This window comes from Pygocentrus nattereri, chromosome 10 (genome assembly GCF_015220715.1).
Source record: "Pygocentrus nattereri isolate fPygNat1 chromosome 10, fPygNat1.pri, whole genome shotgun sequence".
NCBI lineage: Eukaryota > Metazoa > Chordata > Actinopteri > Characiformes > Serrasalmidae > Pygocentrus > Pygocentrus nattereri.
The window spans coordinates 26,969,272-26,982,665 of NC_051220.1; the positions used below are offsets into that span (position 1 = coordinate 26,969,272).

The 13,394-nt window shown below is 39.6% G+C and overlaps 1 protein-coding gene across 3 annotated transcripts in view; it reads right to left on the reverse strand.

Annotated features, from left to right (window-relative positions):
* Nucleotides 1-13,394, reverse strand: part of kif26ab (kinesin family member 26Ab) — a 97,495-nt gene that overhangs the window by 44,272 nt on the left and 39,829 nt on the right. For all 3 annotated transcript variants that reach the window (XM_037542051.1, XM_037542050.1, XM_017699769.2), the window contains exons 3-4: nucleotides 12,213-12,680; nucleotides 5,255-5,418 (exon numbers count right to left, since the gene is read on the reverse strand). In XM_037542051.1, the coding sequence (XP_037397948.1) occupies nucleotides 5,255-5,418; nucleotides 12,213-12,680 (632 nt within the window). The remainder of the gene's footprint in view (nucleotides 1-5,254; nucleotides 5,419-12,212; nucleotides 12,681-13,394) is intronic.

Genomic DNA, 13,394 nt, shown 5'->3' on the forward strand with positions numbered 1-13,394 from the left:
CATGACGGGCTCCAGCTCCGCTGCAGGGCCAGCACCACTCAGCATTAATTTGTTTTGCTAATTTGTCCCTGTCTTGGATTAGTGCATTTACTCAAAAAGCAGCCAGCAACACAGACTATTTACCTGCATTTCCCTCCTTTTGCTGTCTCACTCTTTTCCTATCCTTCCATCTTTCTACTGTCCCTCCTCACTCTTTCACTCCTTCTCGCACTAAATCCCCCTCTCTGACGGTCAGCCCATGGAGTCAATCTTATCAGCTTAACTAAGTTCACTTCTCATGTGTGCCTGTGTGCACGTAAGCTAAGTGAGAGTGAACTCTAAACTCTCTCTCTGTCCCTCTACTTATCCAAAAAACCATCCCCCATCCTGCTCTCCTGCTTCAGCCACTCCATTTCTACCCCACCCCCTGTTTTAGCCGGGGCCACCACCTCCTATTAGCATAGACACAGGGGGCATGAACAAGATAGAGGACGGCATCCAACTGTTTACAGTCCCTAGTTGTATCGTCTATGGTGCCATTCTAAAGCTGGAGTAGGAAGCTAATCAGCTTAACAATGTGATTAAACAGATGCATTTATGTACCTAATTGATTTTAAATGGGGCCACCCCGGGGGCATTTTTCAAATTAGGAGCAATACTGGTTATTCAAGGGTAACTAGGCTAATTTAGCAAAGGTTGATAATGATAATGATTACGTAATTATTAGATATCTGCTGCAGAAGGCTCAGCCAGTCAACAGCAACAGCTTTAAATGAAGGCAGATCCCGTTGACATCTCATCATCAGAAAATCACATATAAAAAGAACACATTTAAAATGTTAAAACAAGGAAATACAATAGGCAGCTAGTCCATGTATAAAGTCTGTCTTATTCTTTAGCTATACTCTTATGTTCATGTGACAGACACCATCAGCCTACCTTTGTATTTCCTTGCCAAAAACACTTTGTTACTATGGTTACTCCCTATGGTCTGGGCAACAAAGCACTTTGTCAGCTACAAAGGGCAGGCCTTGTCTGCGGATAGTCTGGATTGTTGTGGGGGCAATTATGGTGGAATGCCTGCTCCAATCATAGTCATTACCAACCAGTCTCACCTGGACTAGCATCTGGAAGACGCTGCACGTACTCTTCCCCTTGCACTCTACTCATAGCCACTATAAGGCTGCATACCACCAAACAGCTGTGCTCCCCTCATGCACATGTACACAATCACAAACAGTACTGTGCAAAAATCAGAGACCATCCTTCATTTATTTAATTTCCAATGATCCAATGTAAGACAATCCTCTTGCATAAGGAAGGGGAAGTCAAAAGAAAATAAGTGAAAAAAGTTTCCAAAACTGGAGTTATTTAGAGAATTTGTGACAAAAAAGCTGCTGAACAATGGACTGGAAAATTCAAAGTTTTCAAAAAAAAAAAAAAAAAATAGAGGCTGTAATAAAGATGAATGTATGAACACTGTAAATGCTTAAAAAATATAATAGATTTAATTTTGGAGGTATAGATAGAAACTATTATAACTGATATTAAAAGTTTTACTAGTATCAGTTATACTTTTCATATCTACCTCAAACACACACAAAAGACAAACACACATATGCATAATTTTAAAAATGTGCACCCCTGCAGTTTTTAGCAACTTTTCGCATCGCATGCAGTGCGTGGCCTGTGCTTACAATGCTGTACTTCCTCTAGCTGACACTCACATACACCCACACACCCACAAATACAGACAAAACCCATTACTCAAAATCACTGTTTTTCTACATCTGTCCATCCATTGCTCGCACTTATCCATATCCACACTAGCAGAGTCTCTGTTCTCTCTCCCTCTCATCCATTTGGAAAGCAATGGAGCATGTGCCCATCTTGAACACTGTCATATTCTTCTAATAAATTCTAGACTGGCTCCCATCTTCCACGAGCTCGGAGTGTTTCTCCTTATGCTTCTGTTCAGAGGGCTCCATTTGAGCTTCTTTGGCCTTTTCATCTCCTGGAGCACCCAGGTGGAATAAGAATACACAGTCTGCGCAGTCAGGGGCTGCTGACTGTAACCAAGCATCAGAGAGGTCTCGAGCCCTGCCAGCGTCTCTGTCTGTTTCCATTATGGAAGCTGCAGAGAATGTCAATACACTAATCATATGCTTCGTCACACAGGAGTGTACGCTGAGATTGGGGGACTTGAGCAAAGAGATCATCCTGAACTATCCATCATTCTCCCTCTGCCTCGTAGCTCAACACTGTCCTCCACAGCCTTCTCTGATCCTCAAGCCATTTGTCATTACAATAGTGCAACAGCTCCTCGAAACTAGAAAGCTCAAATGACAAGAGTATGGAGACACTGATCATAGACATTCCAATAAGCACAGCAGTAACATCATAAAAAATCTAGCAGAGGTACGACAATGCACTGATAACACTGCAATGTTGCAATGCAAAAACGTCATAATGTGCATTGTGGGGATTAGACATTCTATTAATTATGACATCTAATGCAGTTGTATTGTTTGAACACTAAGATTTGGAAACAACCAGCGCCAGCACCTCACTTCAACATGTTCATGCCATACGCCACAACCTGCTATCTCCCTGGCTCTAATCAACCAGTAGGTTATGCAGAAATAGATGCATTTATCTTTTTTATTAATTCAAATTCAAACAGAAGCCTGAAAGAAGCTAAAATGCAAAGATAAAAAGCTAAAATGCAAGCATAAAAAAATAACTTTTACACAAATTTACATAATAGTTTCCACAGTATATCCTTAAAAATACAGGACCCTAAATGATTCTTGCCTTGAATGGAAAAAAAAACCTTTTAGAACTTTATCTTTCTATAGAATCATTACATTTTGGGGGGATTCCATGAACTTTAAAATGGTATTACACATCTTATATTTAAAAAAAGTCAGGTTCTTCAAAGAATCATCCAAGGTACTTTAGAAAACCTACAGAGATTCTTCTATGCCACGCTCCAACAGAACTCTAGCACCTTACATACATATACATACATATACATACATACATACATACATACATACATACATATATACATATATACATACATATATATATATATATATATATATATATATATATATATATATATATATATATATATATATATATATATGTGTGTGTGTGTGTATTAGTTTCATATTAGCTACTGAATAACTCACTCTGGTTACTGCATAATAAGCTTTAAGGTTCATAACTGAATACCAAGCCTATAAGTTTAAGGGGTTAAATGTTATTTGTGTAAATAATCTGGAATAAATGGCATCACTGAGACTCCAGTCTGCTCCATGTTCAGTCGCCAACAAATGAGTTAATGGCGAAAAACAAACATTTGAAATAGGAACCCCACATCTAGTCTCTAATGAATGAGGTGCTTCTACAGCAAGAGAGGCAGAGCTGATGAGAGCAAAGCAGCAGAAGTGAGCTGTGAGAATGAGTGCAAACTGACTTGCTTCCTCCCTTGTTGCTCTCCCCTCCTCCACACCACTCTAATTGCGCTCTAATTAACATTTCATTTACAAGAGAAGCACTGCTGATCCAGCAAGCCAGCTTGCGTGTCGTACAAGCGGGCACGCAGCGGCCATGCACCAGGGGGATGAAGATAGGGCTGGACATTACTCTCTCCTCCACCTCTATCCTCTGCTTTATACTGGAACAGTCCACTAAGGATTCATTCAGAGTATAAAACCAAGTGTTTTTATATTTATTTTATGAAATGTCTGGATGGATGGTGCTTACTTAGCAATGTGCAATGATTAACTCCAATATTTGGGGAGTTTGTTTAGATGATCAGTTATATTCTGAGCTGAACAAGTAGCAAAAAGAGTACACTGAGCTTAAGACATGTATCTTGTTGGCCTCCTACTAATATAATTTTAACTAATTTTATCTAAATGGTAAAAAATACTCGGACAATAGACCTGTAGCAGTGCTCGTTCATACTGTACCACATGCGTGGCTATTTCTGTAGCAGTTAATGACTTTAAAGTATTTGATGAAAGCTTGAGTGTCCAAGGTAATAATTACGTTCACTGCCAACAAAAGCATCAGAAATTCTTGGCAAGAACTAATATTTGCAATGAAGCGAAAGGTGGTACCCATCACCATTTCCTATTTCTCCTCTCTTTTCCCTTGAGCATGCGAATGGGAGGGAAAAAACAAATCTATTTTCTATCTTTCTTCTCTCTCAGGGACAAAGCAGGACCTCCCTGCCTATCCGCTTGTTTGAGACCAAGTCCAAAGAAAACACGCGCAATTATAAATCATTCTGCAAAAATTAACCCTGTCTCCGTCTGAGGTCTCCTCTCTCTGTTCTCTGCATGACCTGGAAGTGCTTCTACAGGTGGCAGCTCGGAGAGCAGATCTTCAGGCTGCGTCACCATTGCTCTCTACGCAAGGAGAGGCTAGTTAATCACACTACTTGTACCGTGAAGAATGTAGCAAATCAAGATATCCATTCTTAATACAGTCCCCCTGCACTGCTCACCCAAAATTGGCGAAGAATTGACTACATAAGAAAGTTTATTTGAGATTACTTTAAGCTACATTATGTGAGATTTGTGGATTTGGAGACCTCTCTGGAGGAAATCGTTTTGTAACATCATTTGTGCTTCGGACCCCTTCCCCAAGAGGATGAATCCGATGATTGTGTGTTGAGAGTATTCAAAATGAGAAAACTTGTGAACAACTTGGAAGATGTGAGTGAATTATCTACTACTGTCATCATATCTTCATCATTATAATGATGATTTAGCATTTAAGGCCTAAACATCCAGCTTGACCCTCTTTTATGTAAAGACGTATGAAGATGTCCAAAAAACTTTTTTTAAATGATTAATGAAATTTTAAATGACTATTTCAGGCTTTATGAAGTGGCTCATAGCAGTGCAAAGAACACAATATTTTAGTGTTTTTGTCCTGCTCAATAATGCTACTTCTTTCAGTCTTAACTAAGAAATCTAGTGCACTTTAACAGCTTAATGCAGTTCGAGGATTTAGACACACAGCACTATGTCAACCTGGTGGGTAAAAGCTTCAATTACTTGACAGCTACATTAGCCTCAGTGCAAACCTAAAGAAGGAAACTTGGAATACCAAATATATTTACACTGATCAACTACATGTGGAGTAAAACTGTACATTTTAATATACGTATAATATTTAGACAGTGAAATATACTCTCAGACTGAACTAACCTACTGAGTCTACTAAACCCACTCTGAGGAAGTACTGATCTTACCTGATGAAGAAAGAGGCTGCAGCTGAGGTAGGCTGGTCGGAGGACAAAGGTGCTGCTGGACCATATTGTACTGAACTCCTCTGTCTGGATGAGGTGACGGAGACAGTGGAGACGGGTGTGTCTGAGGGCATAGCCCGGTCAGCCTCAGTTACAGGACCCTGTGCCTGAGAGAAAGCAAGTCATTCAGTTATAGCATGGGAGGAAACATCAGTACAAGACACCAGAATAATGAACAGAATATGTAACAGAATACATAAATATATCAATATAATCACATTCCTGTACAGACATGCGTGTAGTCTGGTGATGTTGGATTTGATTACTGTTCATCAGTGTGATAAGCAAACATGAATAATAACAACCAAAGATTAGGTTATCTATACATAGTTATCCCTAGCACACCAAAAACAAGACAAAATCCCAGAGGATAACCTACATATGGCCATTAGAACGAGTGAAGGAGAAATAATTAGCCTCTGAGGACCTGTCCTCTGCTCAGTAGAGGCGTGTTCAAGGCTCAAGTGGACAGGGACTGGACTGGGTCACAAAAGCAGCTGGAAAAAGAGAGGCACATAGGAAAAGGCAGAAGGTGGCAGCCCAGAACTAGGACCCTGAGGGTCCTCCTGACCATGGGCGATGAGGCGGGAATAAGTCCATGACCTGCGGTCAGCAAAGGAGGTTGGAAGCAGCCAGTGTAGCACAAGTGGAGGCCTAAATAGGGAACACACAAAACTGCCTGTGTACTTCAAGGGTTCTTTAGTAAAGATAATGGCTCTATAGAGAACCATGACAACTGAGAGAGCCATTTGAGTGTTTACATTGTTCTCTGCATAGCTGAATGATTCTTTGTATGATAAACAACATATCGGAAGAAAACCATTTATCTCCAAAACGGTAACTTTACAGGAGAAAGAATAAACCTACTATACTTTTAATGTTAAGTCAATGGAACCAAAATATGTTCACAGGTCATTTTGGGACATTTCTTTTAGTCCATTCATCACAAAATTTAAACACAATGTAAAGGACAATGGGTACTTTTAAATTATGTCAGAAACTGTTGTCAAAAAATTGTCAAAAGTGGAGATAAAAGGTTTTCTTCCAACAACAGCAATATGTTTTTTAAAGAGCCTTTTAACAGTTGTTCTAAATAGCACCAAAAAGGGCTCTAAGTTAAGTATCAGAATAGAAACTAATACTATGAAGAACCATTTTTGTTGAGAATGTATGCCATGACTATCCAGACTGTGCAGAAAGCTCACTATTAAAGGCAAATATTTTCTTCTAATCTGAAATGTTAACTGTTTTGGTCTTGGACAACATCTAATGCAGGCTTCTTTAAACACAACAAATATCCAGGTCTTCAAAAGATTAGCAATTTCTATAACTAATATTTAAAATGGTCTAGCTTCCTACTGCAACCAACCTTATTCAGTCTTGTGAGGCATCTTTATTTAGCCCAGGTTGCCTCTTTGTCTACAAGCTCAGTGAGGAACTAAGCAGCATAAGGCCATGATCAATATCAACTGCCAAAAGCTTGTTTTGTGTGTAAGCAATGCACTAAGAGCAGCATGGAAGGCTGGGACATTTCCCAGAGTAAGCCAAGACTTAATCACACTGTGCATTTGAAAACCTTGACTTTAACATGGCGTGTCATCTTAATAAGATGTATTTTGTCTGTGTGTGTGTTTCAGTTGCTGTACATACTGATTTTCTCCATGTTTGCCAGTCTTGTAACTAAAAAAAGATCATTTACAAGCTTTTTATAAAGCACATGCCCTCTGGCACATGCAATATCTCAACATACCCTGACAGCAGAACTATTTATACAGCTAAGATGTCATACGAGCTGGAGGCATCAAAAACTTGGGAAGCTAAGAGGGCGTCTCACACAAGGCAGAGGGCAACACACTAAGCCTCCATACAGTCTGGGTACTGTACGGCTAAGGCAAGCTTAGAAAGAATGAACACTCGATTGTGATTATAATTTCCTATGATGTTGGGACATGATACTTATTACTAAAACTTCTTCACTTGCTAGACACTGATACGCAAACTAGGTCATCATTATCAATTATACTAGTAAAAATATAATCTATGAAATAAATAACCTTCATTCTGATGATGTAGTTTACCTTTTCATTTACACAAGAAATTGTCACTTTCCACTTTCTACAGTATAGAGAGACCATTCCTATTCAACTATTTAAAGTTTGTTTATGCTGAGTGCTCATATGAGGTTTTCGATGTTGCAGCATGTTGCAGCTGTTGGGACAAATCCTTGTATCTTCAATCAGTAACTTCACAGAAGGAAGAAGAACATTCTAAACTATGAATGGAAGTTAACACAAGTAATTTTGGAGCATTACTATTGGTTCATTCATCAAAAAATTAATATATTGAAAAAGGCAATGGGCATTGTTAAAAAGAGACAAAAAATACAAGGTTTTGTTCCAACAGCAATGATATATTAAATAAAGTAGGGTCAAGTAAGGTCAATGTGAACTAGCAAGGAAAATGCAGAACTGTTTGCAATGTAAAAACACAAACATTATTAAAAATAACAAAAGCCTTTAAATGAGTGCATCTTTCTTACTGTAAGACAAAAATCATGAGGGCCTGAAGGCAAATGAAGAACTGCTACCTTGCAAGTGTACTGTACGACTCCATCAGAAGTGTATAAAATCCCATTAAGGGCCTTGTGAGACACTTCATGAAGAACTCATGTGTTGACCCCACATCACCAGAGAGGAGAATGCTCTCATACGCCAAGCCCAGTGGAAAATGAAAACAACACCACGCTAGACCAGCGACATGACAGGGAGGGAGATCACGGCACGCTGCTCTCCAGTTCCACATGAGCTGCGATAAATAAAAACAGCGTCACACTTGTGCAAGTGGTGATGATTTGGACAGCACATAAAGCTCCTTGCACAGATATGGCAAGAGTAGTGCCATGCCTTCTATCAAAACACACACCCACATGCACCCGCACACACATATACGCATGGTGTCAAACTGCTGTCAGAAAACCCTACAACCCTGCTCTTCGAGAGGTGTGAAGCTTAAGCCCTTCTGTCAACCTGTTTTCATGAGTGACAGACAGAGATAAGCGTGCTGTAGCCTCTGGTCAGATCATTAGGCGACAGCTGCATATGGTGTTCATATCACCTCAGAGACACAGCGAGAGGCAAAATTATAAATGAGAACTGAGCAGTCAATTCAACCATGTATGCATATATAATTATATGCCATTTGTGTTATTAGTTACAATATTACAATTGTGACAAGCCTACATGTAAACAACAAAAATCAGTCTACAGCAACTGCCTTTACAGCGTAGAAACAAGTAGCTTATTTGATGCAATCCATTATACCAATGTCCTATATAATTAGCTTATTTTTTCTTCCTGTTTCATTATAGTTTAATTTTAAAGGCCCTTTAATAGCTGTTTAAAATGTGGCACTAATGCATTTTTAAATGTAGTTTTGTTTTACTGTATTGCTTCTTGTTTATTCCCACTTATTTACTAATCTCAGAAAAAACTAATATCACGATACACATCACATACTTTGAAAGTGTCAAGTATCTTGATTTTATATATCTGCTGTACTACTCACTGTGTATGTATGTGTTTGCATGCACCTTTGTCTGTGTTTATTCAGCATCCAATTAAAATCCACTACTGTGCCCTTGACACTCATCACTCTCTTTCTTCCCCCCAGTGTATGGCTGTCTAAGACTCAGCTGTTGGCTTTGTGCCTTGAATTTCACTTCTTCTTCTTTTCTTTTTCTCCAGCCTCCAAAGAGGCTCCTTCACAGGTGTCCCATTACCAGGTTGAACAGGCCCACAGCCTGAGGCAAGACAGCGCCAGCACTGCTCTCTAAAGGCCTGCTGTCAGGGCCGGTCCGTCTCCAGGCTTTTGTCCGCCTCATCCCATCACTCTCTCCCCACAGAAATCACGCCTCCGCTCTTACAAATTAAAGCTCCTGCCTCTCGGCTCTCCCTCGCTCGCACTGCCATTTTTGTCATTCTGCTGAGATGTCCATGTAATGAAAGAAAGGGAGCCTTTCCAAATCACAACAGGTGCGTTTCAGCATGGTGGGGGTAAGCATACGTTCTGAGGCCTGAGGTGACGCCACTACCCTTATGGATGGGGTGTGTATGTGTGGGGAAGCATACGTACGTATGAGCGTGTGAATGCCACTAGGCGGTCACTGGCGGCTTCCCCACCCATGCTGTGAGAGCAGTCCATCTCTGCAGTTTTCTCCAAATCAAAGCTCTTTATGCCATCTGAATGTGAGGCACATGCTGGCTGCTAAAAGCCCTGCCAGCCACCAGCTTACAGGAACAAAAGCACTTGTTGACATTCAAGTAAAAAGATAAATTCAGCCACATTCACACTTTTAACCTCCACCATTCATAAATAGGTTTATCCCCTAAACAGGAACAAAAGAGGCTGATTGGAGGTGGTGTTTTTAAAACCAATATAAAAAAAACAAGCAATGAAATGAACTGAATTCAGAGCAATAAATAGCACAAAGACTCATAAAAAGCAACAGTGCTGGACGAACTGGCACCTGTGGTGCACCAAGCTTGTTTGTTTAAGCCACAGTGCAGCCATTCACACAGTCCACTATGGAATCTTGCAGTGATTTTTCTAAATTATTTAACACTTTGCAATACTGCAACATCTACAACAGGCCCTTCATAGCAACTGACACAGAACGACATAAATATTAATGCATACTTATTTCTATATGTGCCATTTGTCATAAAGGTTGCCTTTGCCAGCCTTGATGTCTGATTTCTGATGTCTGACGTCTATTTTTTCTGACATTAGGCTGCGTCATTACACTTTCTTGGGTAAAAATGACAGGTTTTGTAGCTCAGTTTATACCCTACCAAATCAGAGTGGTTGAATAAAAGTAAGCACGTTCTGTTGCCCTTAGATAAAGTTCCATTTTACCATGTATAATGACTTTCAGCACATCTTTAGGTCTATGGCATACCCAGCTACAGTAAGACTGTAGTCACAGCAAGTCAATTGTTAATATGTGTCATCATTTGTGTGTGTCATAATGACATGACACAAAACAACCAAAAACTGTATGTCACCACATAGAGATGTTATGTCAGCCTGACATCAAAAGTTAGCAAAATCAGCCTTTATGTTAGAAAACAGTTCCAGTAGGTTTGTGTTAGTTGTCATGATGAGCTTATATAGGTGTAAGTGTTATACAGCCTTATAGACCTACAGTGAATTGTTACCTTCAGTGGTTAAGCTCCAAATAATGTTATTTGAAGCGGTTTGGTTTGAAATACACTGTTTTAGAGAAACTTTCAGAGTCAGAATTGTTCACAACAGTGGTGACAGGAGCCATATGTCTAAAGCATTCAATGCCCCTCCATTATAGTAGCCTGATGCCCGAGACATTTTTAAAATAGAAATGTCTAAAATGTACTTAAAAAAATTAATAAATAAAAAGAGAGGTACATACAGGGCACTTGAAAAGGGAATATCACAGATTTTGCCAAATATCTTCATAATTCAGTCATTAAGATGTAAACAAAGCCATTTAGAGTAGTTTGATGTGAAATACTGTATTGACAGTGTTGATGAAAGGAATTAGGGGTCTTAATGACTACAACACAAATATAACCATTTAATTTACTATCAAAAACCACCAGTGAACCTACACATCTTCTGCCTTTTTATACGGACTATAGACAACGATAAAATAGTGATAAATCTGGAAAAGGCAGCTTCGTAACTTGTAATAACATGCCATGAAGGGTCTTTTAAAGATCTCATTAAATGCTTCAGATGTCTGTTTCCTAACACCAAAAAAGTCCAGAACAGAGTATTTCATGTCAAAATACTCTCAATGATTTTGCTTAACCATTGAATTTTGCAGAAGTTAAAAAAAACTGGAACAGTGACCAAAGAAAACTACTTTACCACTATCAACACTACATGCAGGTTCACTGGTCATTTTGGATAATAAAGAAATGGCTAAATGTACATTGTCGACATTGTGCCTTCTGCTTCCTATCACCTCAATTGTAAAGAAACCTCAGATCAGTGAGATTCTCTACAATGCACTACTTCATATCAAACCACTGTGAATGATGTTGTTTCTACTCAACATCTAAACTATGCAGAAATTTTGAAAAATCAGGAGAATTCCACTTTCAAACAGACAAATCAAAGACATGCAGCCAAAAGCAGGGAAGAGGGAACCTGTCCATTATTACAACAGCTTTAAAACCTTTTACAGCCCAGAAATGCCTGCATTAACTGATAATTCCCACAATAACAAAGGAGGTGATTAAAATTTCTCATTGCTCATTCAGGCTGACTGGTGTGTAATTACACTGCTTCCACAACAGAAAAATCAATGAGACATAAAGCTCGAACAATCTTTCTCACTTCCTCTGACAAGGATGTTTGAAGTTGGTCCAAACATTCATAATTTAGCACTCCTCAGCAACACAAATTCTGAACATATAATTGTATTTACACCATTTATAAACTGATGACTACATTTTCAGTAAAACACAATCACAATGAAACAAGGCCCAGACCCAGAAAAAATACCCCTCAGTACAAAACAATCACAGGACTAAAGGATTAATATTTTGTGTGATCAATTTTAACCTTTAAAAGAAGTGATGGGACCTCAATGTTGTCCCTTTGTCAAAAGAAATGATGCTCCAATTTACAACAATTTCAGTGTCAACAAAATCAAAACAAAGCAGAAACAATTGCCATTTTAATTGAAAATTAAAACAACTGTGACATTATTAATGAAGGGCAATATTCCTTTATTTTTTTTTATCATTTCACCTCAGAAATATATATAGCATGTGATAGGCATGTATCACATACTATAAAGACTACAGTGTATGAAGTAGCATGTTCAACATTAGAAGCATATCAAGATGTAACATACCGGGCTTGGCTGAGGCACAAAGTTGTTGACGCGTGAGATACTCCACATGCCCTCCAGGTACTGCTGCGCTTGGATGGTGACTGAGCTGAGCGCTCCTGTCAGCGGGCCACCTCCCACAGTCACCTGGACGCTGGGTTTGGTGCTGGACGTCCAGCCTAGGCCGCGCCGCTGCTCCCCCACAGCCACAACGCTGTGGGTTGGGTGGGGGATCCTGGAAGCTGTTGGTCTAGAAGACAGCGTAACCACGCTGTGCGTGGTCAGTCTAGTGGGCTGCCCAGGGAAGGTGCTGGCAGGCAGTGCTGGCATTTCTGCACCTGGGCACGGCTCCTGAAGAGCCTGCAGAGCCTGCTGCCTTAGTTGCTGCACCGGAGTGGCACACACCTGGCAACGAGCACCCTCATGTGCTCCCTGCTCTGACCGGACTGGCACCTGAAGCTGCTCAAATAGGAAGGTGGCAAATCCAGGGTCCTACAGGAAGAAGGACAAAGTAGCAACTCAGAAAATATAGAAAAATATCCACATTTTCTTGTATTGTCACTGCCATTATAAACAATACATTTATAGGGCAAGAAAAAACATTAATTTAACATCTCTTAATGTAACGCTAATTAAGCCTTATATATATATATATATGTTATTATATAATGATATAGTTATCAGCAGCTATAACTACAACTTCTAAGGGTTAAAAAAATTAAATGCTGTGCATTTATCATGAAACAGTTGTAGCTGGCACTTTCAAAAGACACAAAACATTACTACAAAAAATAAAGTTATGATGTGTTCATTTGGCAGGAACAATATTACTGTTTCTCAGATAAAACAGATCAGAGGTCTGAGGGAGTGAGAGACTGATGGAGGGAGTGAGGAATGGAGTGAGGGAGGGATGACAGCTTTGAGTCCAGACCCAAATCTGGGTGTATATTTACATATGATAAGACTCCCAGCTGGGAGTGATATGATAAGCGACCCGGCGTGGAAAATATCACCTTCCACTCAACAACTCTGACAAGTAGGCAATTCACCTCATGGTTTTCAGGTTACATCATATGTGCTTACTCAGAACAGTTCGGTAAGTAAACACTTTAATCCCATACATGCTTATACTTGCTTTCACTAATACTACTGCAGAAAAATAAAGACAGTACTAGCACTGCAGGAAATTCCCTGCACCAGATTATG